This window comes from Doryrhamphus excisus, linkage group LG21 (genome assembly GCF_037039965.1).
Source record: "Doryrhamphus excisus strain RoL-2023G ecotype Guam linkage group LG21, RoL_Dexc_Guam_v1.1, whole genome shotgun sequence".
In the NCBI taxonomy this organism is placed as follows: Eukaryota; Metazoa; Chordata; class Actinopteri; order Syngnathiformes; family Syngnathidae; genus Doryrhamphus; species Doryrhamphus excisus.
This window is the reverse complement of record NC_136377.1, coordinates 13,410,775-13,433,107: the sequence shown is the minus strand read 5'-3', so window position 1 is coordinate 13,433,107 and position 22,333 is coordinate 13,410,775. Positions and strand designations below refer to the sequence as shown.

At 44.0% G+C, this 22,333-nt stretch overlaps 1 protein-coding gene and 1 long non-coding RNA gene across 3 annotated transcripts in view; one reads left to right on the top strand and one right to left on the bottom strand.

Moving 5' to 3' along the window:
* Positions 1-2,279: 2,279 nt before the first annotated feature.
* LOC144894549 (uncharacterized) lies at positions 2,280-22,293 on the top strand. Its single transcript, XR_013625161.1, has 3 exons — positions 2,280-2,350; positions 3,907-4,184; positions 14,172-22,293. It is a non-coding gene; the product is annotated as an uncharacterized LOC144894549 (long non-coding RNA).
* Positions 7,010-22,333, bottom strand: part of fat3b (FAT atypical cadherin 3b) — a 76,091-nt gene continuing 60,767 nt past the window's right edge. For both annotated transcript variants that reach the window (XM_058086456.2, XM_078787615.1), the window contains 6 exons: positions 21,393-21,770; positions 21,065-21,311; positions 16,362-16,460; positions 15,031-15,090; positions 14,423-14,461; positions 7,010-8,536 (listed from right to left, as the gene is read on the bottom strand). In XM_058086456.2, the coding sequence (XP_057942439.2) occupies positions 7,836-8,536; positions 14,423-14,461; positions 15,031-15,090; positions 16,362-16,460; positions 21,065-21,311; positions 21,393-21,770 (1,524 nt within the window). In that variant the 3' untranslated portion in view covers positions 7,010-7,835. The remainder of the gene's footprint in view (positions 8,537-14,422; positions 14,462-15,030; positions 15,091-16,361; positions 16,461-21,064; positions 21,312-21,392; positions 21,771-22,333) is intronic.

Genomic DNA, 22,333 nt, shown 5'->3' with positions numbered 1-22,333 from the left:
CTTCATTGATTTGCAACCTTGTCAAAGTTCATTTGCAAACAGCGTTTGAGGTCATCATCTTGCAAACATCTGCAAAGAAAAGATGAATCCTTGCGGCGTGTGTGTGCTCATAACAGGTCGTAAGGGGAGAAATGTAAGGGTCATCCAGGAGGGCACCGAATCACCCTTCTTGGGGTGTTTCTTTGTGTCCACACTCACCAAGCGGCCGTCAATTTCACATTCACCGTCTTCAATTTATTTTCCAGTGTGATTGATGGAAGCAAAACTGCACCATCTCGAGCGGGGAAAACATCTTGCCACGTCATGGCCTCTTGTTTCCACTGCCAGATATCATCCTCGTGCTGCTTTGATATCCCATTTGGCTTGGTTTCCCATGGCAACTCGTCCCATCTCGGTTTGAAGACAATAAAGTTTTATGGTAGACTGCAGTGTGTGGGACTTTTAGCCTGACTAAAATCAATAGACTCATTTTAACACTCAAGTTAGCATGCAAACTAATATATAGTCGTTCTTCAGCTGAAAAAAAACGTAGAAATGCAGTCGGTGCTCTGCATGGCGAGCAACAAAACAAGTGTTCTGCCAAACCAGGGCACAATTACGACGTCTCGCCAGTATCGCATCCCACAATCCTCGGGGGCCAGGGCCGACCAATCTCCCCGGCTAAAGCAGATAACGAGCTGATCCCCCGTGCCGACGCAGCCAAATGTTTGTGTAACCCCAAGTATAGCTTTGCTTCAGTGGTTACTCACCACATACGTACATACTGTAACAGTGTGCCCTTCTCAGGGATTTTATCCAAGCAAGAACCCTATTGATTTGTCTTACTCAAGGCGGAGGTAATGCAACAATGGTTTTTCATGATGTTCTAATAGTAACGTGTCCCTTTATGAGCAGCTAACATAAAATAACATCTATCAAGTTGTGTCTTTTTGTGATGTCATGAAGGGAAAAACCTCCTTCCTCGTGGATCTCACCCCTACTTAGCTTCGCTTAGAAGACCCGCATATACGTCCACCAAGGACAGCTTGGATTCATGAATTAATACACACGGCACATTAGTAGTCCAAATCATACATATATCAGCAAACTGGCACAAATTAGTGCCAGTGACTGGCATGAGTTGTGGCTGACAGCAGCCCCTGTGTGAATGTTCCCTGCACCATTAAAGTACAATTCCACTGCACTAGCCAATGAGAATGTTTGAGTCTATGTAATAACTTATTCATGTCTCAGAGGTCTTATTTTCCTTTATTATGTCAACCATTTTGGGCAATAGGATTGTAAAAGTGACTATAGGAGTGTTATAGGGCTCTAATAATGCTAAATGATTAAAAAAAAAAAACAGGCTTTGCTACACATCTTAAAAGAAAGTTCTGTAAACTATCTGTTAGTCAGCTATACATGTCGAATGTCAATTGTTGACGGAAACCGAAAGCACGCTCACTGTGGCATTTCGTACAATTATGTAAAGCAGGCTTCATTACACATCTTAAAATTCATTCATTCACATTCATTGAAATTTCACCTAAAAATCGATCCCGAATCGTCATCCCAAACTGGTGAAATGTTGACAAGTTGGCAGCAGTCACGTTGAAACGACATTGCTCCATCGTTGAGAGGAAGAATGATTGATAAATCATTGATTTAGAGTTGAGTGGGAGACGGCCGAGTGGCGGTCCTATCTTGCAGGCCACACAGCTAGGAGACCCAAGTTCGATTCCACCCTCAGCTATCTCTGTGCGGAGTTTGCATGTTCTCCCCGTGCATGCGTGGGTTTTCTCCGGGTACTCCGGTTTCCTCCCACATTCCAAAAACATACTAGGTTAATTGGTGACTCCAAATTGTCCATAGGTATGAATGTGAGTGTGAAGACAGCTGGGATAATGAAATTCCTGTTACACACTAATGGTAGCGATAAAACGCCATTTCAAGAAGAAGAAGGAAAAACTGGAAGGGTAAGTGAAATGGGGGGGTGAAATGAAATATTCAATTTGCCCATGGTAACAGTATACTACAGTCAGCGATAGCAACAGGCCACAGATATTCTTCTTTTGGTTTGAATTGAGCATCTAATATGCTGATTGGCCAGCTGGGCACTTAACAAGCATTCAGTGAAGGACATTTGGCACACAACAGGTGAGCTATCGCTGCCATGTTGGAATACATTTAGCAGGTTTTCTCTGTGTCAAAATACTGCTTTGTACCGCTACTGGCTGAAAAACTCATTTCTCTTTCCATAGGTTCCTACATTGAAGCATATCAGGAATACCTGAAGTGGATGACACTTGGATGACTCCTGGGAGCATGACACCACCATCCCCGCATCCTGGCAGCATGGACGCCCGAGCAGGTTCCATTCACACTCCTGTAGCGATACATACCTCTTCAGTAGAGACTGCATTAGTTACACACTTTAGTGTTCTTTCCCCGAGAGTACAGTACCATTGTATGCTCTTTCTTTTCACACGGATCCTGAATGAAAAAGTGCCTGGAAGCCATGTGGCTAACTTACAGTATATAGTTAAGAACGTTTGTAAGGAAATTGCTAATCAAGTTGAAGTGAAATTGTGTCTGTCTATGGTTATGAAATCAACGTTGTTGCACTATTAGCACACCGATGCTAAATCAACATCAAAGACCTACATTGATTCAATGATCCAATGCCGCATTGATTTAACAACATTGACGGGGGGGGGGGCAGACTATATAATAATTTACATGTAACGGTCAATTTTTACACGTATATTTCACACACGTTTTACATGTAAAAGTGTCATGCAATCTGCTATATGTGCACTTTGAGATTATTTATTTGATATAAAGTGTGTTATAAATTAAATGTATTATAATCATTATTATTATTGTTATTTAATAATTATTTTTATTTAGTACTATTATTAATTAATATTATTAACATTAATAATTATTTTTTATTTAATATTATTATTAATTAATATTATTAATGGTAATAATTAATAATATTATATTGATTGTATTATTAATATAATTATTATTTATTTAATATTATTGGAAAATATATATTTTTTATATTTTTTATTATTATTATTATGTGCTTGTGTCCCTTTTTTAGGAGCATTTTGTAAACAACAGACCACATCAAATAACGAAATTGATAAACCAGCTACTTCAACCATCAAAAGGTTGGCTCAAGCCATGATGCCAGGTTGTATGTTGAGTTTAAATGAAATACTTTGGAAAGAACAGCTGGGCCGTATTCAAGCACTTGGCGGGCCGGATGTGGCCCCCCGGCCGTAGTTTGTCCACCCCTGCACTTAGCTAGCATCACATAGCAATGCTAATGTTGCTGATGTTTGTGTGTTCCTATCCCGCACTCTAATGTTACATGGCTGTATGTGATGTATGTCATCTGATACGTTGGATAAGTGTAGAGTTCATTTCAAATTAAGAACAAACAACAAGAAGAAGCAGCAAGCAAGCACTTTTTCCCGGCATATGTCACAGGATTTTCCCGCTAATCATCTGTCAGATAGTCGGGTGGGGGAAAGGGGGAGGGGCTTGAATGGCTGTGATTCGCATTCATGTTGTCACACATGCTTGTGGATGTGGTACACAGACACAGACGTGGTAACCCCCCCAACCCCACCCCACCCCACCCGCGGCATGCCGAGCTGCAGCTGATTACACCAGTTGAAATTAAAGCATTGGTGAATAAAACATGGCCGGCGATTGCATGAGAAAGTGCGTTGTGTGTGTTGCAGTTGTGCGCGGCCGCGTGCACGTGCACGTGCACGTGCACAATGAGGCAGATGTTGGGCAAAGAGATTAGGCCGGGCTGGATGTGTAATCCCGCTGTTACTGAGAACACCTCCTCCACCAGGATCTCTGCATTCTCATTCTTCTTCTTCTTCTTCTGTGACTTCTCAGCATCCGCCCTCTCACTCCTCGTGGCATCCAGCATCAGCACCTTTGAGGAACACCAAAGAGTTTAGGGGGTGGCGGAGCTTTAAGTGGCTTAGCTGACGCTCCGGTGGAAAATCGGGCAGAGCAAAAGCGACTGGCAGGTCGTCATGGCTCGAGACGCATGCATGCTGAATGAACACTGTGCACATTTGCCACATGCACGACTTGGATCCAAAATGTTTGTCAACCTACATTGGAGGAAGGACCAAATAGAACATCCAGATTTCTAACTCAGGTTACAGGTAAGTCAGTTCGGAAACAGAAATTATTGAGGTTAGTGAGGCATACACAATACAGTTTAAGTAATAACATTTTTAAAAATCATGCGTTCCTGTATTATGTAATCTAATCCAAACATTTTCGCCTTAGTAGTTGTCAGTCCTGCTAACTGACAAGCCAAGAAAACATTACGTCATCCTGATCAGCCCTGTTCAGATGGTAGGTATTGTATGCTATACAATATATCTACAGTGGAACCTCAGTTAGTGTACGTCCCGGTTAGCATATATTTCATTTTATGTCAAAAATGTTATTAATAAACTCCAAGTCCAACTGTGTTCTTGATAAAACCCTCAGCTTCGTCACCTGTCTATGATGTCATCAGCATTTGACGCTGTAATCGTTTGCTAACTTAGCACAGTTACGCTTCAAGTCTCTGCTTTTCTTATTGATCACGGCTGCAAAACGAGTCACGGTAAAGTCCAAGAAAGTTGCAGGTGCCAACATTTGATAAAGAGAGAGAAATAACTCAAAAATTTGATTTGGTTTTTGTGCGTTTTGGTTAGAGTTGGACCTTCTGGAACGGATGAATGATGTTAACTGAGGTTCCACTGTTCAGTGGAACCGCTTTAAGTCGATGCCCCACTCAAACTAACTTACTTGGAGAGTGGCTGAATGGTACACTAGCAACCTACAAGTTGCTGTGGTCATTTTTTTGTCTCGATTTTGGTAGACTCCGGGGTAACAACATCGTTAGTGTTTTCTAAGTCTTTTTATCTCAAGTCAAGTCTCAAGTCAAGACGAGACAGGTTGAGTCCAAAGCCATGAGTCCTAAGTCATAAGCACTTTTTAGTGTTTACCAAATAAAATGTCATTTTTATGATGTAACAATCAGTGAAATGTTTTATTTTTCACATTAAATAAGACCGGGGAGACAATATTTGGTGACACAGCATTCATATTGAACGCTAATAAATACATTCAATGAAGCAGATTGAAGGGAAAATCTGTTGTCTTGCTGGAAATGACATAATAACGATAACATATTCATTGAAACGCTCGATTATTTTCAAGTCATCAGACCAAAGTCTGAGTCACTGATGGAAAAGTCCAAGTCAATTGCAAGTCTTTAATGATATTCGCGAGACAAGTCGAAAGCCTGATTGACATGTTTTTTTATTTTAAAGCTTACTTTGCACTGAACAGAAAGTGCAAAAAGGACACGACGATCCACCATTTATGTCAACGTCGATTTAAGTGATTCCAAAGAGCTTGATGGATTGGTCTGATGGGACATATTGTTGTCTATGACGTGTGTTTCTATCGATTTATTATTGCGCTAGTACTTTACAGTAGAGTACAACTGCACTGCATCATACCGCCAGCTGTCTGGAATGTTTTGAACCCTCTCAACACCGACCAAAATATAAGAACCAAGCAATGCCACATAATAGTCAATATCATTTTCAGATATAAAGACTGTTTTTTGTGTGGGACTTCATCAGGCATCCTTAGTGATATGTCCAGCACAGGGCCCAGGTCACATGACGTGCGTATGCGGTGTAACATTTGCAAATGGAGACTGCGAGAAGGCTGACGTGGCTGTCAGCCAATTATGCTAATTGAGCAAATATAATTCATGGCGGTGACAGGCCAGCATTCAGGTGCCAAGCTCACATTGACCACATGATTGAACGCAGTTTTGCATTCGCTGCCTCGTCCTTCCTGGCAAGAAGCAAACAAGATGATTGCGAGGAGGGTGGTTGGAATAGAACAAATAACTGACACAAACTGGCAGGCACTACAAGATATATGAACAACAACAGTTTGGATAAAAAGATGCAACGGAAGCCTGAGCTTTAAATATTAGCTATTAATAAATGATAGCCATGTTTGTGCCAGGTGACCACAAGGGGGAGCAAACGACATTGCATGCACGACACTAATCCGTCAAATGTGCTACAAGCCACAAATGGCCCCCGGACCGCACTTTGGACACCCCTGCTGTAAAATAATTCAGGCTTAATACCGACAACAAATGACCATCAGGTGACTTCTCACAGTTGATGGAATGTGGCGACGCCTCCCACGATAGCCATGGCGACATCGCTCATTTTTATTAGCATGAGCTTTAAATCAATAGAAATCTCTGACACTTAGCAGACGAAGAGAAGAGAACGGTCGCTGGAGAACATCCCTGGTCCGATGCAGAGACAGATCAGTGAAGTGGGTCGGTGTGGAAGTGGTCATCATCGGGGGTGGGGGGCCCTCTTGTCTGCACACGGATGACTTTAAGCTCTTCTGAATCAAACCGCCACTTTTCCATAGCGAGGCAAGGCAAACGTATAAGAAGTGTGACAAGACTCCCTGATTGGATTAAACATTCCAGAAGGGGAGTGTGGGGGTGGGTAGGGGGGGGGGATTATTTATCTGGTGCACACTGTGAGATAAAGCTCACCTGCTGTAGACAACCAGCTCCGTGTTTACCCTCAAGACAAAGAAATCTGCTTACTCGGTTTGCTCAGAAGGTGCTTCTTCACGATAGCACAAGTGGAAGTAGTGGCACCGCTACCTCCCACTGGGGGGGCCACCATGCCTTATCAAGGTAACCAAAGAGATTCTTTCTTTTCCTCATCATTACGGTCCTAAACTCATTTTCAAACATTATAATTGTGAGACTCAACCATCACAGACGAGTCATGCAGATGACCTCCGGTTGCCATTTCATTTTTCTTTTTAGACATTAAGATCATAGTTGGACTCATGCTGTGTATTAATAACATCACCAGACGCTCACTATATTGGACCAAACGCGGGGGTGCAGTGAGCCCAGGCCTGGTACGTCATCTCTGTGGAACGACGTCAGTGACCTCCAACGGACCGGGGATGTGATGGGAAATTGTAAATCAGAAAAGCAACAAGAAGTAACTCCAGTCAATCCTAACAGTGGGACCCTTTGAGGGCTTAGCGATGTTGCTGCTAATCCAAATTAGGAAGCCTTGGTGGAGGTCTAGTCTGAACAGCCAGGGATGACAAACACAGGTTCCACCATGTCCACAATTTATTCAAATTGATAGAAGAAGACACCTAACGAGTAGTGGAGTGAAATTACAGGGTGTGTGTGTGTGTGTGTGTGTGTGTGTAGTCTTCAAAGTGTCTTATTGAATTATCATTCGGACAACTGCTGCTTTGATGCTTGTGCTGCTCGGCCGCCATACGACCTCCATCGTTATGAAATAAATAATTGCAGAGTAATGAAATGATTAAACAAAGATACCCCCCGCTCCCCTCCCCTCCACTCCTCCCCGGCGTAGGAGCTAATCTTAATAACATCTCCGAGGCAACGTGCGGGATGAGGCCCAGAACTTCTATCCTGAAAACAAGCGCCGCTAACGAGGCTCATCATGCCATGTCTGTGGTGGGTTTTTCTGAGACGGGGGTGGGGGTACGCTGCTGCAGTCGGATGTTCTTCAGGTGTCGGCGGGCACGAGTATGTGCATCACAGGTCGAGCCAAGGATTGATTGGGATTAGCAGTGGCTTCCTGCAGGATATGACTGTGGACTCATCACCATATGTTCTAGATGTTTACATTTATACGCTAAAGTCATCCATCTCAGGCGCATATTTAAAGATGCTGACTCAAGGTCCCCCCCTTGCTGTCATTTATGGAAGTTCATTTAAATCCATCCCATCCCGCCGCTGGCTCTGACCCCGTAGAGGTTCTGTTGGTCCGTGAGGCCCTCCTAGCTCGTAGCGACACAAGGTTCAACAGTCTCTCCAGCTCATCCCCAGAACCCGTCACATTGCTGGAGCCCAGACTGCCTCCGCTCCCCTCTCTGGACCCCTGCCAGTTCTCCCCGGCATTTAAGTCCCACGCCCTAAGAGGGGGTAAAAGCTGGGCTGGGTGCAAACTTAGGCCGGCTGGGCTTGACGGGTATCCCTCATAGGCTTCTCGTGACGGGGGCAGAGTGTCATAAAGGCCCTCCGAGTCTTCGCTCTGCTCCGAATCCCGTCTGGGCTCTCGGTATTCCTCGTAGACCGGCGAGGAGCAGCTGCCCCTCCGGTCCTGCCGAGCCCCAGTATCCCTGCTCCGGTTCCAGCCCTCGCCTTCTTGCCACCTCTTCCTCTGCCATTCCCCCGACTGGTTCTTCTCCCACTGGAAGGCCCTCCTCCCAATCTCCTGACCCGGCTCTCGGCTTCTGTCGGCACTCGGGACAGGGGTCCGGTAGTCCAGCTGCAGGGAGCGGGTGCTGTCCCCCCGCCTAATGCTCTGCTGGGTATCGCTCAGGTTGTAATGGGAGCCCGCCTCCGGCAGACGTAGACGGGACGGCGAGAACCAACCGGAGGTCTGGCGGGAGGAGTCCCATTGGTAGGCTGCGGGGAGAGGGAGCAAAATTTTAGGCTGGCTTTTATCATCTCCTCCACTGCTGCCATAGCAACCAATCAAATATCAGCGTGTGTCCGCTGAGAGCAGAACCTCCTGATCATGATCATGTGATGTGATGTGAAATCTTTACAAACACACCCTGGTGTGCAAAAACTTGTCACACCAGCTCCCGAGCCACCCTGCTGGCCGTCTAACGAGCCTTTACCGATTACAGTTCCAAGGGGTGGAGAATTACAGATCAATGTTAGCAAGCGTTGCAAAAACCTTGAATGGAAAGTTTAGCTGCAGGAGTTGGAAACTGGCCTTCTACATGGATGCCGACCTCCTCCAACCACCCCAACCCCCAGTTGTTGTGAGTGTAGCTACTTTACCACGCTCCTTCCCATGAAATTGCATGACTGATTATGGTTTGATTAGCACTCATGATGATGATGATGATGATGATTATGATGAGACGCCTTCTGTCAAAAGTGACAAATACAACACTTCTGACACTGCAGTCTTCGGTTCAGACGCCCTCAGAGTTTTTTTCCTTCCCCTTTGTCTTTTGTTTGCACTGGAACTCTCAATCTCAAAGCTCGACAAGATGCGCCAAGAGAGCAAACCGCATCCGTTGCTAGGAAACAGGACATCAAAAGTCGATAAGCAACGTCGGATGGAGCGTTTGCGGCCTCCGTAACCTGATATAGGAATCCCAGACGCTGACTTAGCCGAGGTTTAAGAAGAGACCAACCATATTGCTGAATCCCGGGAGACCTAAGTCATATCTGTGGTGCACTTATAGTCTTTTCAGTGGCCAAGTGTGTTGACACTCAAAATAGTGAGTGTAGAGTGATGGACACCACCTTCCATATTTGCCTTCTTGGCTACGCAGCAAAAGGGGAGGCACTGACTTGAAATAAGGGTGGCCGAGGAGCAACCCATAGAAGCGGGAAGTAGTGAACGGAACGAGAAGAAGCGGGTAAATGTTGCGATTGCCATTACCGGTAAGTGAGCAACGACTAATAGATTAGAGAAGTAAGAACTAAGGACTAAGAACTATTAGAACTAAGGAGACCTTAGTAAGGAAACCTTGATTAGCGTAATTCATCCATTCCAGATGGTCCGACCAACCGAAACAGACGCTAAACCAATCCAGTTTTCCCATAACAAACCAGGTACTGTTTTGACTTGAGTTACCGTATATTCCGGACTATAAGTCGCACTTTTTTTCATAGGTTGGCTGTTCCTGCGACTTATACTCCAGAGTGACTTATAAATGAAAAAACATAAACACTAATTATGCATTTTCAGCCTTCTGAGACTTATACTCCGGAGCAACTTATAGTCCAGAAAATATTTATTTCTTGAATTCAATTGTGTTTCTCACCTCAATAACCCAAAATGGAGCCAAAGAAAGTAGAAAAGTTGCAAGTGCCAGCGTTTTGGTAAAGACTGTGAGAAACACGGCTGACTAAACAGAAAGGTGGTGTATCAAATTCACTTTCAGTTATTGCAAAACTGACAGGTGGTAAAAAAAAAAAAAAAAAAAAGCTGCAATTCAACCAACAGCCAACAACCAACAGCCTCGATAAATATGAAGGATCACATCATCATGTCAGCAAGAAAAATTGAGGATACAACGCACAATGAAAGAACCATGCATTTGGAAGGATTACATTCAATAAGATTTGCCATCACTACCACCCAGCAAGGGGCTGCTCAACAAGACGTACTGGAATTAGAAATCCATGTATCGACATTCAATAACACTCACAGTACAGAAAAACGGAAAGACGGGAAGACCTGGAAGCCCTGGAAGTGGAAACCTTTACTTATCTAGACCGCAAATAAATAAATAAGTCAATAATAATAATATAAATAATAATAAAAAGCATGTTGAATACAGGAAGTGAACAAATGCATTAGCAATTGATGTGAAGTTTTGCTTCTTGTGTGGTAAAGTGTGGGATTAGAGTGCGATCCAAATGCTGGAGATAGTGTTCCATCGAGTGGTTGCAATTCACCATTGTAAAGGAGAGAAGAAGAACAAGTGGGTAAATATTGTCATCGTCCACTGTAATGGATTTGGGACATGACCGCACTGACAAAATTCACGCAGGGAGTCAGTGTAGACAGAATATTTACTGAAGTTTCCCATCTGAGACACTGGGATGGAGAGTTGCTTTTGTGTTGTGCTTTTTTCGTTTCGGCGTGGTAATGACATTAGCATTGATGCCATCATGATGGCTAACCTACAGTGAAGAAAATAAGTATTTGAACACCCTGCTATTTTGCTATTTCTCCCACTTAGAAATCATGGAGGGGTCTGAAATTTTCATCGTAGGTGCATGTCCACTGTGAGAGAGATAAACTAAAAAGAAAAATCCAGAAATCACAATGCATGATTTTTTAACAATTTATTTGTGTGATACAGCTGCTAATAAGTATTTGAACACCTGAGAAAATGAATGTTAATATTTGGTACAGTAGCCTTTGTTTGCTATTACAGAGGTCAAACGTTTCCTGTAGTTTTTCACCAGGTTTGCACACACTGCAGGAGGGATCTTGGCCCACTCCTCCACACAGATCTTCTCTAGATCAGTCAGGTTTCTGGGCTGTCGCTGAGAAACACGGAGTTTGAGCTCCCTCCAAAGATTTTCGATTGGGTTCAGGTCTGGAGACTGGCTGGGCCATGCTAGAACCTTGATATGCTTCTTACGGAGCCACTCCTTGGTTTTCCTGGCTGTGTGCTTCGGGTCGTTGTCGTGTTGGAAGACCCAGCCACGACCCATCTTCAATGCTCTGACAGAGGGAAGGAGGTTGTTCCCCAAAATCTCACAATACACGGCCCCAGTCATCCTCTCTTTAATGCAGTGCACTCGTCCTGTCCCATGTGCAGAAAAACACCCCCAAAGCATGATGCTACCACCCCCATGCTTCACAGTAGGGATGGTGTTCTTCGGATTGTACTCTTCATTCTTCTTCCTCCAAACACGCTTATTGGAATTATGACCAAAAAGTTCTATTTTGGTCTCATCTGACCATAAAACTTTCTCCCATGACTCCTCTGTATCATCCAAATGGTCATATGCAAACTTAAGACGGGCCTTGACATGTGCTAGTTTAAGCAGGGGAACCTTTCGTGCCATGCATGATTTCACATCATGACGTCTTAGTGTATTACCTACAGTAACCTTGGAAACGGTGGTCCCAGCTCTTTTCAGGTCATTGACCAAGTCCTGTCGTGTAGTTCTGGGCTGATTCCTCACCTTTCTTAGAATCATTGAGACCCCACGAGGTGATATCTTGCATGGGGCTCCACTCCGATTGAGATTGACCGTCATGTTTAGCTTCTTCCATTTTCTAATGATAGCTCCAACAGTGGACCTTTTTTCACCAAGCTGCTTGGTAATTGCTCCGTAGCCCTTTCCAGCCTTGTGGAGGTGTACAATTTTGTCTCTGGTGTCTTTGGACAGCTCTTTGGTCTTCGCCATGTTACAAGTTAAAGTCTTACTGATTGTATGGGGTGGACAGGTGTCTTTATGCAGCTAACGACCTCAAACAGGTGCATCTGATTCAGGATGATACATGGAGTGCAGGTGGACTTCTAATGGGCAGACTAACAGGTCTTTCAGGGTCAGAATTCTAGATGATACACAGGTGTTCAAATACTTATTTGCAGCTGTATCACACAAATAAATTGTTAAAAAATCATGCATTGTGATTTCTGGATTTTTCTTTTTAGTTTATCTCTCTCACAGTGGACATGCACCTACGATGAAAATTTCAGACCCCTCCATGATTTCTAAGTGGGAGAAATAGCAAAATAGCAGGGTGTTCAAATACTTATTTTCTTCACTGTAAATCCTTACTTTTATCCAGATCTGCACCTGTAGCCAATCACAGGGCACCTGCACATGTAGTTTTTGCCTACCAACTAATGCTCTAGTATCTTACAAATGACAATACAACAGCTGTCTCTTACCTCCACCAAGGCAGGACTTGCGTTCTCATTTCAGGATTATGCCAAAAGGAGTTCCATTTTCCATAAAGCTCTCAGTGAATAATGCATGAAGCTTAGTGAGATGCGGTGTACAATTCAGATGGTTTCGGCCTTGGGGGAGGTCTGTGCTATACGGAGCGCCTACTTTCCATTCATGTCTTCACGCATCAATGGGGAGTTGTGTTTCTGCCGCGCATTACAACCACGACAGCAGGTTTTTGTCTCTCCAGACTTTACTACAACTTCCGTGGGAGCTCCCCTCGTGTGTTTGCGTTGCGTAATCGCTCCACTTCCTTTTCGAGCGTTCCGTCTCGTCAAATGTGAACTCTTTCTCCTCCTGTGTGCAAGCGACGCAGCAAAACAACAACAACACCGACGGTGCGCCGCTCCTGCTGGCGGCGACAGTGCGGCGTGCAGGCTGCATAATTCATGAGGGCGTTAATGAGCTGTGAGGGAAATACAGTAGATTTCATATTGATGAATTGTGAAGAGGTCGACCTCTGCCTGAGACTTCATTAGCGAACGTGGTTTCATGCACAACGCTAAGCTAGCTACTAAGTTAGTAGGCCATAGTCACGGTTCCGTATGTACCTCGGTTCTGAGGTCAGCTCTTGTGTTAACAGCCTGAATTATTTTTTTATTCCATCCATTTTCTATAGCACTTGTCCTCGTTAGGGTCAAGGGTGAGCTGGAATTTGACTTTGGGATGTTGAGAGGTGGAATTTTGACAGTTTTGACAATTTTGTGGCTTCACTCGATCATAGTTTTTCAAAAATATATTAATAAATAATGCTGTTTTGGGGTTGATTACGGACTATTTTTAGTCCAAAAATATGCACATGTAATCAAATTGTACATTTTGTTGCCTAAATGAAGCATTCAAGCATAAAAATAGCTAAATGAAGTAAAATACAAATATAAAGCATTCAGAAGGCACCTTCAAATATGTAGTATTCTACACTAGTCACTAGGTGTCAGTAATGTTACTATAATGTTGCCTGAGACACACAAGCACCAGACTTCATTGGCAAAACAACAAGTTTCACTGCAGGTTAGAATCATCTCAAGTTGCGGTCATTACCCACTCCAAGCTAAAACTCATCTCTGAACCCCTGATGTCACTTCCTGTCCACCCGGCAATTAGCTCCCCCTCTTATTTATGTCTACTATATTGGGTAATATGAGTATAAAGGTCATAATCAATTTTTTCTATGAAAAGTTTACCTATCTAAATAAGGAAGTGGTTAGCGACAGCTAGGAGACCCGGGTTTGATTCCCCGCTCGGGCATCTCTGCATGGAGTTTGAAGTGCCGGCTTCTTCTTGCCACTATCGCTAGTCATGACTCCCGCTATCCCAAGGCTGGGCTGTACTGGATGTGTTAAATCCCCAGCAGCCACACGTATGGGAACTTAAACAATCCGATTCCAAATACATGTACCCTAACACTCCTACATTTACAGCAGCTACTGTATCTGTCTCGCTCTTGTCATAAACAAACATACTTGACATGAAAGACCTCAGACAGGGACTTGCACGCAGTTCCAGCCTCCTTGGTGGCAGTTTATCTTCTAGTGTGTGACGGTGCCTGATGTAGCGTCTACTCACTCTGTTTTGTTTTGTTTGTTTGTTTGTGCAGGTGGATGACCCGCTCAGCTGAGTGAGGCGTTGAAAAAAAAACCACAACGCTTATCTTGCCCGACAGCCAGGATGGGAGGGGGGATTGTGACAGGGAAGACGACACTCCATGTAACGAGAAGCACACACACACACACACACACGTGGATGCAAACGTGCACACTGATGACACTGCATGTCACTTGTTAATATGAAGACGTCCATATAGTATATTTGAGTATATTTCTGTATTTGTATTTGTATCCTACTTACCAGGACTGTGCTGCCACTGCTCCTTGTCCATGTTGGACACTACAAAAACATGAAAGAAGTATGAGAACAGCCAACAGCCATGCAAGGCCCACCACACTGACAAACATAACAATTAGCAAGATTCTTTTCATTTATTTATGTTTTATTTAGTGGGGCTTATCAATATTTGCCTTGCTCCCTGCTGGTGTAATGTTACACGCATATGCCTTTCATGGCGGAGGGCATGGGTTCAATTCCCAGCGTGTCAGTAAGGGCTTAGTTGAAAACCAAAACCATTCATAAGAATGACCCACTGTGGCGAGCCCTGACAGGGAAAAGTCAGGGAAAAAGAAACATTTCCTCCTGTTTCTAATCCAACATGATAATCACATGAAGCATTTATTACTAGAATAATAGTATTTCTTGTTTTACTATAATACATCATGAAAATACCTCATCAAAATGAACTCATACTGTATTTTATATTTATTTATGACCTCCTATATCTTGTGTAACAATTGTCACACGAGCAGAGCTTCTCACGCGATCGTTGATGGCTGGCTTTTGTTACTTGGGCGTAAAGCGACATGTTAGTGTGCAACGAAAAGTTCGAGGATCGTGCTTCTTACCCTCACTTTCAATGTGGTCGACCGTGTCGTTGACCAGACGTATGACTGTCACTATGGAGGCTGCACACACACACACACACACACACACACACACGTGAACGCAACATTAACAAACAATGTCACAACATCCTTGAAGAGGAATAACGTTTCATGTGGTGGGCGGAACCAAACTGTGTGTGTTTGTGTGTGTGCACGTGTTAAGAATGGGGTTGTCATGTCTTCACCTTAGTGCGTTTGTGTGTGTGTGTGTGTGTTCAATGTATGCTTTATACTCAACTGCGGTAATTACATAGGAAACAAAGTGTAGATCATACACACACACACACAAACACACACACGTATAGGATCATTAGGGTGTTAGTCTTGCACCTTCCTGGTAGCAAAGGGGAAGATCAATGGTATTGAGTTCTCTGGGAAAACAGAGACGGCAGAGTTCAGGAAAAGTGTGAGCAAGAATGGGAGAAAACAAAACAAGACTTGATTTGTCCTCCGCTACGTGCCGTCATGAAGGGTGTTCTTGGTGCTAATCATCTCCTTAACGACTCCATCTCGCGTTACAATTGACAATTAATTAATGATCACAATTAGCCGCCAATGTCATCAGTCGCATCATTGCATCGCTTTGTTGTTGTGGGGCATCCTGGCAGCTGCTACGGATGCTTGCTACCTCTACTTCAGGAGGCCAGCAGAATAATAGAAACAGTTCTCAGCAACCTGCGAGCACCGTAATAAACACATTATCATTATATAGTATTACCTGTGTCAGGCACAACGCTCTTGTATGGAATCCAGTGTTTCCCACAGGACTGTAATGTATTTGTGGTGGTATTACAGTACATGTCAAAGTAATGAGCCAAAGAGGAATAACATTATGGGAGACAAAATGGGACTACAGAGCTGCACGGCGGGCGAGTGGTTTGCGCGCAGGCCTCACAGCGAGGAGACGCAAGTTCAATTCCACCCTCGGCCATCTCTGTGCGGAGTTTGCATGTTCTCCCTGTGCATGCGTGGGTAAGCGGACCCGGATAAGCGGATGAAAATGGATGGATGGATGTTGAATATGAATGATATTCCATTCCTAATTATTTTATGACTTGTATTTCAGAGACTTGAGTTTGACTCGACTTCATGATCACCGTCGTTATCGTCAGATTAGCATCATAGGGCTAACCTAAATCTGCTAAGGGTGCATTGACACGTGTCATATTTGTAGATAAACATGTTTAAACCCCCAGACCTCAAACAATAACTGCATTTTTTTTCTTGGTGGTCAATAATATCATCTCCATATTTGGGTAAAACGGGGTGATGTGCGTCAGAGTTTTACGTACCATTGTCGTCAAAGGACTCTGACGTGTACGAGCTGAGATCCTCAGACGTGGAGTCTGACGAGAGAGCGACTGCGTCGTTCTCCAGGCGCGACGCCTCACCTGTACACACAGGACAACACGATGTTTTAATTGGTGCACACACAATGCAGGGCCCTGTCAGTACCAGGATATCATTTGGTAAGCTGGGGGGGGTAAGGACTAGAATTGGGATTCAGCCTCAGGCTAGAATGTTAGTGCATGTTGTTATCTGGACCTCAGCTTGAGCTGTTTTGCGTCCACAACAGTTGGTCACGGTCTGATGCCTTTGGATCACGTGTCCAGCCTCGTGGGGTGGACAAGAGCTGCCAATCAAAGTTATGAGCGCAGCCGCTGGTCTGATTGTGCATGCAGCCGAGGAGATGCTGGACTCGCATCCAAAGTCAACTTTCTTCCTTTTTTTTTTTTTTTTTTCTCCACTGTAGCGTGGCGCTCGGCGTGCTCCAGCGCTGGCAGATGGGCCGGCGGTCCCGCTCTAATCCCACCACCAAGGTGTTCACTAATCTTGCCCCCAAAACTCTGTGAAACACTCCACACCTGTGATTGTGGATAGTCCTCAGAGACGTGACATTTACACTCAAACATCTTCGGGAAAAGGTCACATTTCACTTTATGCATTAATGTCCCACTTGACCTCGCTATCAATGTTAATAATAACTTTCAAAACTTTGAAATCTTCTCTCACGCCTATTAACTCATTCAATACCAAAGAAGTATTTATATGTTTTTAAAAACACAATCAATGTACTTATACCACAGGAACGAGAAAAAACAAAAAACAAATAAGGAACAAGAAGCGGGATATAACTTTCCCACTTTTGGACAGATTTAGTAGAGATACTCAATTGTTTTAGGCCACCATTACATTTACACAAGTACACACAATCTACACTGCAAAACCGCATTCTGTCCAGTGGACAGTCATCAATTATATTATTAATTAGCCTATTATTATTACTATCATCATTATTCTTCTTCTGATTATGACGAATACTACTACCTAGTATCAGCCTGCTTATTAGCCTGCTTTTGCCCTATTATATGAAATTTGTCAGAGATTTTTTTTGTAAAAAAAAAAAAAAATCTATTAAAAATATCAAATTATTTAGGGGGGCTTAAGAACATTTTAGGGGCTTTGTAGTTCCCTGAAGCCACTGTTTGTGCTTAAATCTGATTGGCCATTAATATAAACATTCAGTCAGGCAGATTCAAATGGAGAACATGTTATCTTGCTGGAAATGACATCATAATAATCGTCTTTTTGAATACTTTGGAAAAAGACACATTTTATTCAACACCTTCAGTGAAAATCTTATGATTTGATTATGATGTAAAGTCCAAGTCGAGTTGCCAGTCCTTGAAGATGCTGTCAAGTTGAGACCCAAGTCATCTAAACTGTGAATGAAGTCTGACTGGAGTCCAAGTTTCCGAGTTGCGTGACTGGAGCCCACACCTGTGGTATTTGATGCCTTACGGATGAATTGGCGCACATTTGACTCCACCATGTCTCATTCGATATTATCACTTTGTCACACTGCCAGACCTTCTTTTGTGTCTTTTAATGTGAGGAAGTACAACAAACATTACATGTTGCATTCTGCTCTTTGTTGGCTCTAATCTTTCCAATTCTGCAACATTCCCAAGGTGTTAAATATTCATGAAGCAGCAGATTGCGATGGATAAATGACCACTAAAGTCATGGTTACAGAGCGTCTGCGTACCTATCGACCGCGCGCTGCAACATTCATGGCGTCCTGGCTGCCGGTTATTGCTGCGTTAATTAACGAATGGAGTCTTTTAACAAACACAAGTCCCTGACGCAGCAGAGAGTGTATTCATTTGTCTCAGTCGCGCCCTAATTAAGCCGCTGCGATGTGGCCATGGCCCCCAAGGGGGGGCGCGCTTTTCCTCCTCAGCAGGGGGTCGGAGTGCCGATAGAGAGCATTTCCCGCTCCCGCAGGAAGAAATCAATGTGTAACCGGCAGGAAGTAAGACACCAGTGAGGGTCCCATGCTATAAACCAGCAGAGAATTGAAGATCTTTATTCTTGTAGCTTACAACGATGGACTGCAGTTTTCTTCTTGTTATCATTCCCTGTCCACCAATTCTTCTATATTTATGGACGTGGTCCCTGGAATACTAATATTAATATCTACCAACTCTATTTACTTGACTTTTACACATTCTTTGCTCGTTTGGGTGGGATCCCATTCAGATGTGCCTTGTTTATTTGTTACAGGCTGAATGACGGCAGAGATGTAAGGACAGTATTGTATGTGGGAGATAGGCGGTGTGAACCTTAACATATATAGCCTGCTCAATGGCTGCTTGGTTTTGCTAAATGCTGAATATGGCGAAGGGCTAACATTAAATAAGCTTCTTGTCCCGTCCGGACACGTACGTGGACGTGAGTTTGTTAGGCATGTCCCACAATAAAGTCAACGCAAGCTTGGAAGGGAAATACTGTGTCCTTCAAGCCTTAACGACTCCATCTCGCTTCATTAAGCACCAGTGTCATCAGTCATGTCAGAGTGACGCATCATTGAATCGCATCGTTGTGCAACATACTGAGTGCTGTTACTCAAGTTTTCCACCTTTCATGTCGCTAAGTGAGATGACCAAAATATTACGACGAGCTCTCAGTAACATGAAGTACACAAACTGCAACAACACTTAACACTATTGTTGAAAATTTTGTGAAATTTGTGGATGAATATGGCCTATTATCTTGCCCGAAGACAGCTGGGATAGGCTCCAGCACCCTCCGCAACCCTCGTGAGGATAAGTGGTATAAAATGAATGAATGAATATGACCTATTATTAGTCAAAAATATTCATTTTTAAGCAAATTGTACATATTTCCGGCCTAAAAAAAATAAAATAAAAAATGAAAAAAAAACTTAAATTATATTAGAAAGGCAGGAAGTGAACAAATGTAACAGTTAGTGATTGTAAAAGTACCAGATGGAGGGGTAGGATTTAATAAGCTGATTATGGGATGCACTCAATTGTTGTCACGATTGGGCTTCACTCTCTCGTGACAGCTCTTTCAGCTTCCTTCTTTGCCTCTGTTCCGGTTTCCACGCCCTTATTTTGTAACTACTTCCTTTGTTGTTCCCTTCCGTTTTCTCGATCCTTGCTCGTTTCGCGCACCTGCCTCTAATTTCACGCTCCCTATTTAGTTCAGGTGTGTGCGCTTTCTTTTGTGGCTTCATTGTGTTTGGTTTGCCTTTTGCTTGGTAGTTGTTGTGTCCTGCTGCTGCCATTAAAGTCAACGTTTTATCTGCGCTTTTGGTCCTGCTCTCTGCATCATGGGGTCGTACTGCAACGTGACAAATTGTAATCTGATGCATGTTTAAAAGAAATTAAACCATTACCATAAATTAAACATTTTCAAGCATAAAAATGTCTCGACAAGGTCAGAAGATGCATTCAAAGAATGTAGTATTCCACACTGGTCACTAGGTGTCAGTAATGTTACTGTAATCTTTGGTGACTTGATCAGGTTGGAATAATATCTCATCGCTAACTGTTGCAGCTGTAACTCAATTCTGAGCCCCAGACGTCACTTCCTGTTTGCCCCCACTCAGCTACCCTAGCACCGGAACACATTATTGATGTCATAAATGGCTTAGTTCCTCAGATTATGTCTACTATTATGAGTGTGTGTAAAGGCAACTATAGGGGTGTTATTAAATGTTGATGTGGCTATAATAATGTTAAAAAAACATATTTAGAAGGTCTTAAATAGGTCTTATATGCGCTAACTACAGAAAACAGGTTAGGTCCGGAACCAATTGAAACCACTGAAAGACTGAGCAGATCGTCCCCCCTCATCTCCCACCCACCCACCCCACAGCATTTGACTTTTCAACGCAACACACGAATGACTGGACTCATTATCTTATTATGTATTTTTGAATTGGAAGGCGCGGTTCTCCCCGTGCGAGGGTGGGTTTTCTCCGGGTACTCCGGTTTCCTCCCACATGTGTAATGTGTTAGTTGCTGTGGTCGAATCCCTGTTCATTTTTATTTGCACTGAACAGGATGTGACTGTGTGCTGTGGTACTGCTGCGTACATAGAGAGTAGTTATGCTGCTGTTGTGGTTTCATGCTTTTCATGCTTAGTGATTATGATGAAGCTAACAATACTGTAACACACAGTACAGTACAAACAGAGCCATTTTTCATAGAAATGACTCCCGTGGCTCTCAGAGGTTAACAACAATAGTCAGCGTTGACTTATGTGGCCACCTTTAAGTAATAAGAAGAACCGGACCTGATGAGTTGGTCCACATAGACGTGTTGTCGACATAAGTGGCTGAACTGTACTTCATATTTGCCGACTGATTCATCACTGGTTTGCACCCTTGGTTTAGCAGCTCCCATCACCCTGTTCAAAAGGTCAATTACACTTGGCAACTGTAGAGGGAGCCCTGGAGGCAAAAACAAACACATTAGCCGCTGCCTTCCTCATACTTTCTGCTGAAGTCGGTCAGCAACATGTGACCATTTATTTATAATTGTTTGTTTTCAACATCTGTTTGCATAAAGTGGAGCCAACGAAAACTTTTGATGCATAAGATTAAACAGCATGAGGTCACTGTCAAAGAAGCCCTGTCCAACAAGAGTGTGTGTATGTGCATGTGTGTGTGTGTGTGTCCCACCCTGCGGGGCGCCGTGGCTCTCATCCGTCCTCTCCATCTCAAAGGCCCTCTGCCGCCACTCGTCCTCCCGCCCATCTCGCCGCCTCTCGACTGCCCGCTCCTTGGCATCCCCGCCCTCCCAAGACACCTTGTGGATGGGGCTGTGCTCAGGTCGGCAGGGCGGGGGCATGTTGGGGGCCACGCTGCACACGGCCACGCCCTTCCTGTTGGCTCTAATGTTGGACATGTCGGCAAGGAAGCTGCTCAACTGTGCACACGCAAGACGGTGGAAAATAATCAGCAGATGTTCCCCACAGCTGGTGATCTCCCCGACTTGAAGCGTTCATACCCGACTGCCTTCACTCTCATCCTCCTCTCTGCTCTGGTGTCCCCCCAGCAGAGGGGAGTGGGTGTTGGGCCGCACTATGACCTGCGGGGGGCCCACCTCGCCGCTGGCGCTCGTTTTCCCCGGCGAACCCGACACACGTACCGCCTTGAACTCGATGCCCTCGGCACCCATACCCGTCTTGTGCAGCATGTAGCTGGTCTCCGTGATGGCTGACACACCCATCACACCGTCAGGGGGGCACACCCCCGCCGACGAGTCCTTCCTGAACTGGATCTTTTTCCTGAAGATAATGAAGAGGATGAGGAGGAGGACGATGACGAAGGCGAGGACGCCGATGCCGATGATCTCGCCGGGCCCGATGTATGACAGAGGCTCTGCCTAAGGAAGCAATGAGAGAGAAGATCCCGGGTTTTTGGATCATAAATGCTTTGTCTTCACTTTCTGAATGCATGAGTACGTTCACAATGCACACACCAAAATGTTAGCAGAGCCAGCTGGCCCCTTAGGCCATATAGGCGCCAAAAAACGGACAAACTCTACCTTCTATTTAATACCAATATATCTAAACTAGTAACTACTATGAAATAAAAAGCTCACAATGATTCAAATGTAAAGAAATGTGCTCCTGTGTGTTGCTATTAAAGTGTTCCCTCTGGGAACTGAGGCATTGATTTCACATATACTGCAGCTAACACTACATCTGTCAGCGACAACACTTAAAATGGATGGCTGTGTCTTCCAGCACAAGACTCCAGTCCTCAGGTAAAAATGCTGACAGCAGTTCTGACTGTGAGAGACACTGAGATAGTGAGGCATTGTGTTAGTCCGCCAGAGAAATATAGTTTTCTGTGTTAGCTGCTACAATAATAATATCGCTGTATTTTGGTTAATATACAAGTCAGTCACGTAAATGGAATACTTTTGCCTTTTTTTATAGTTTT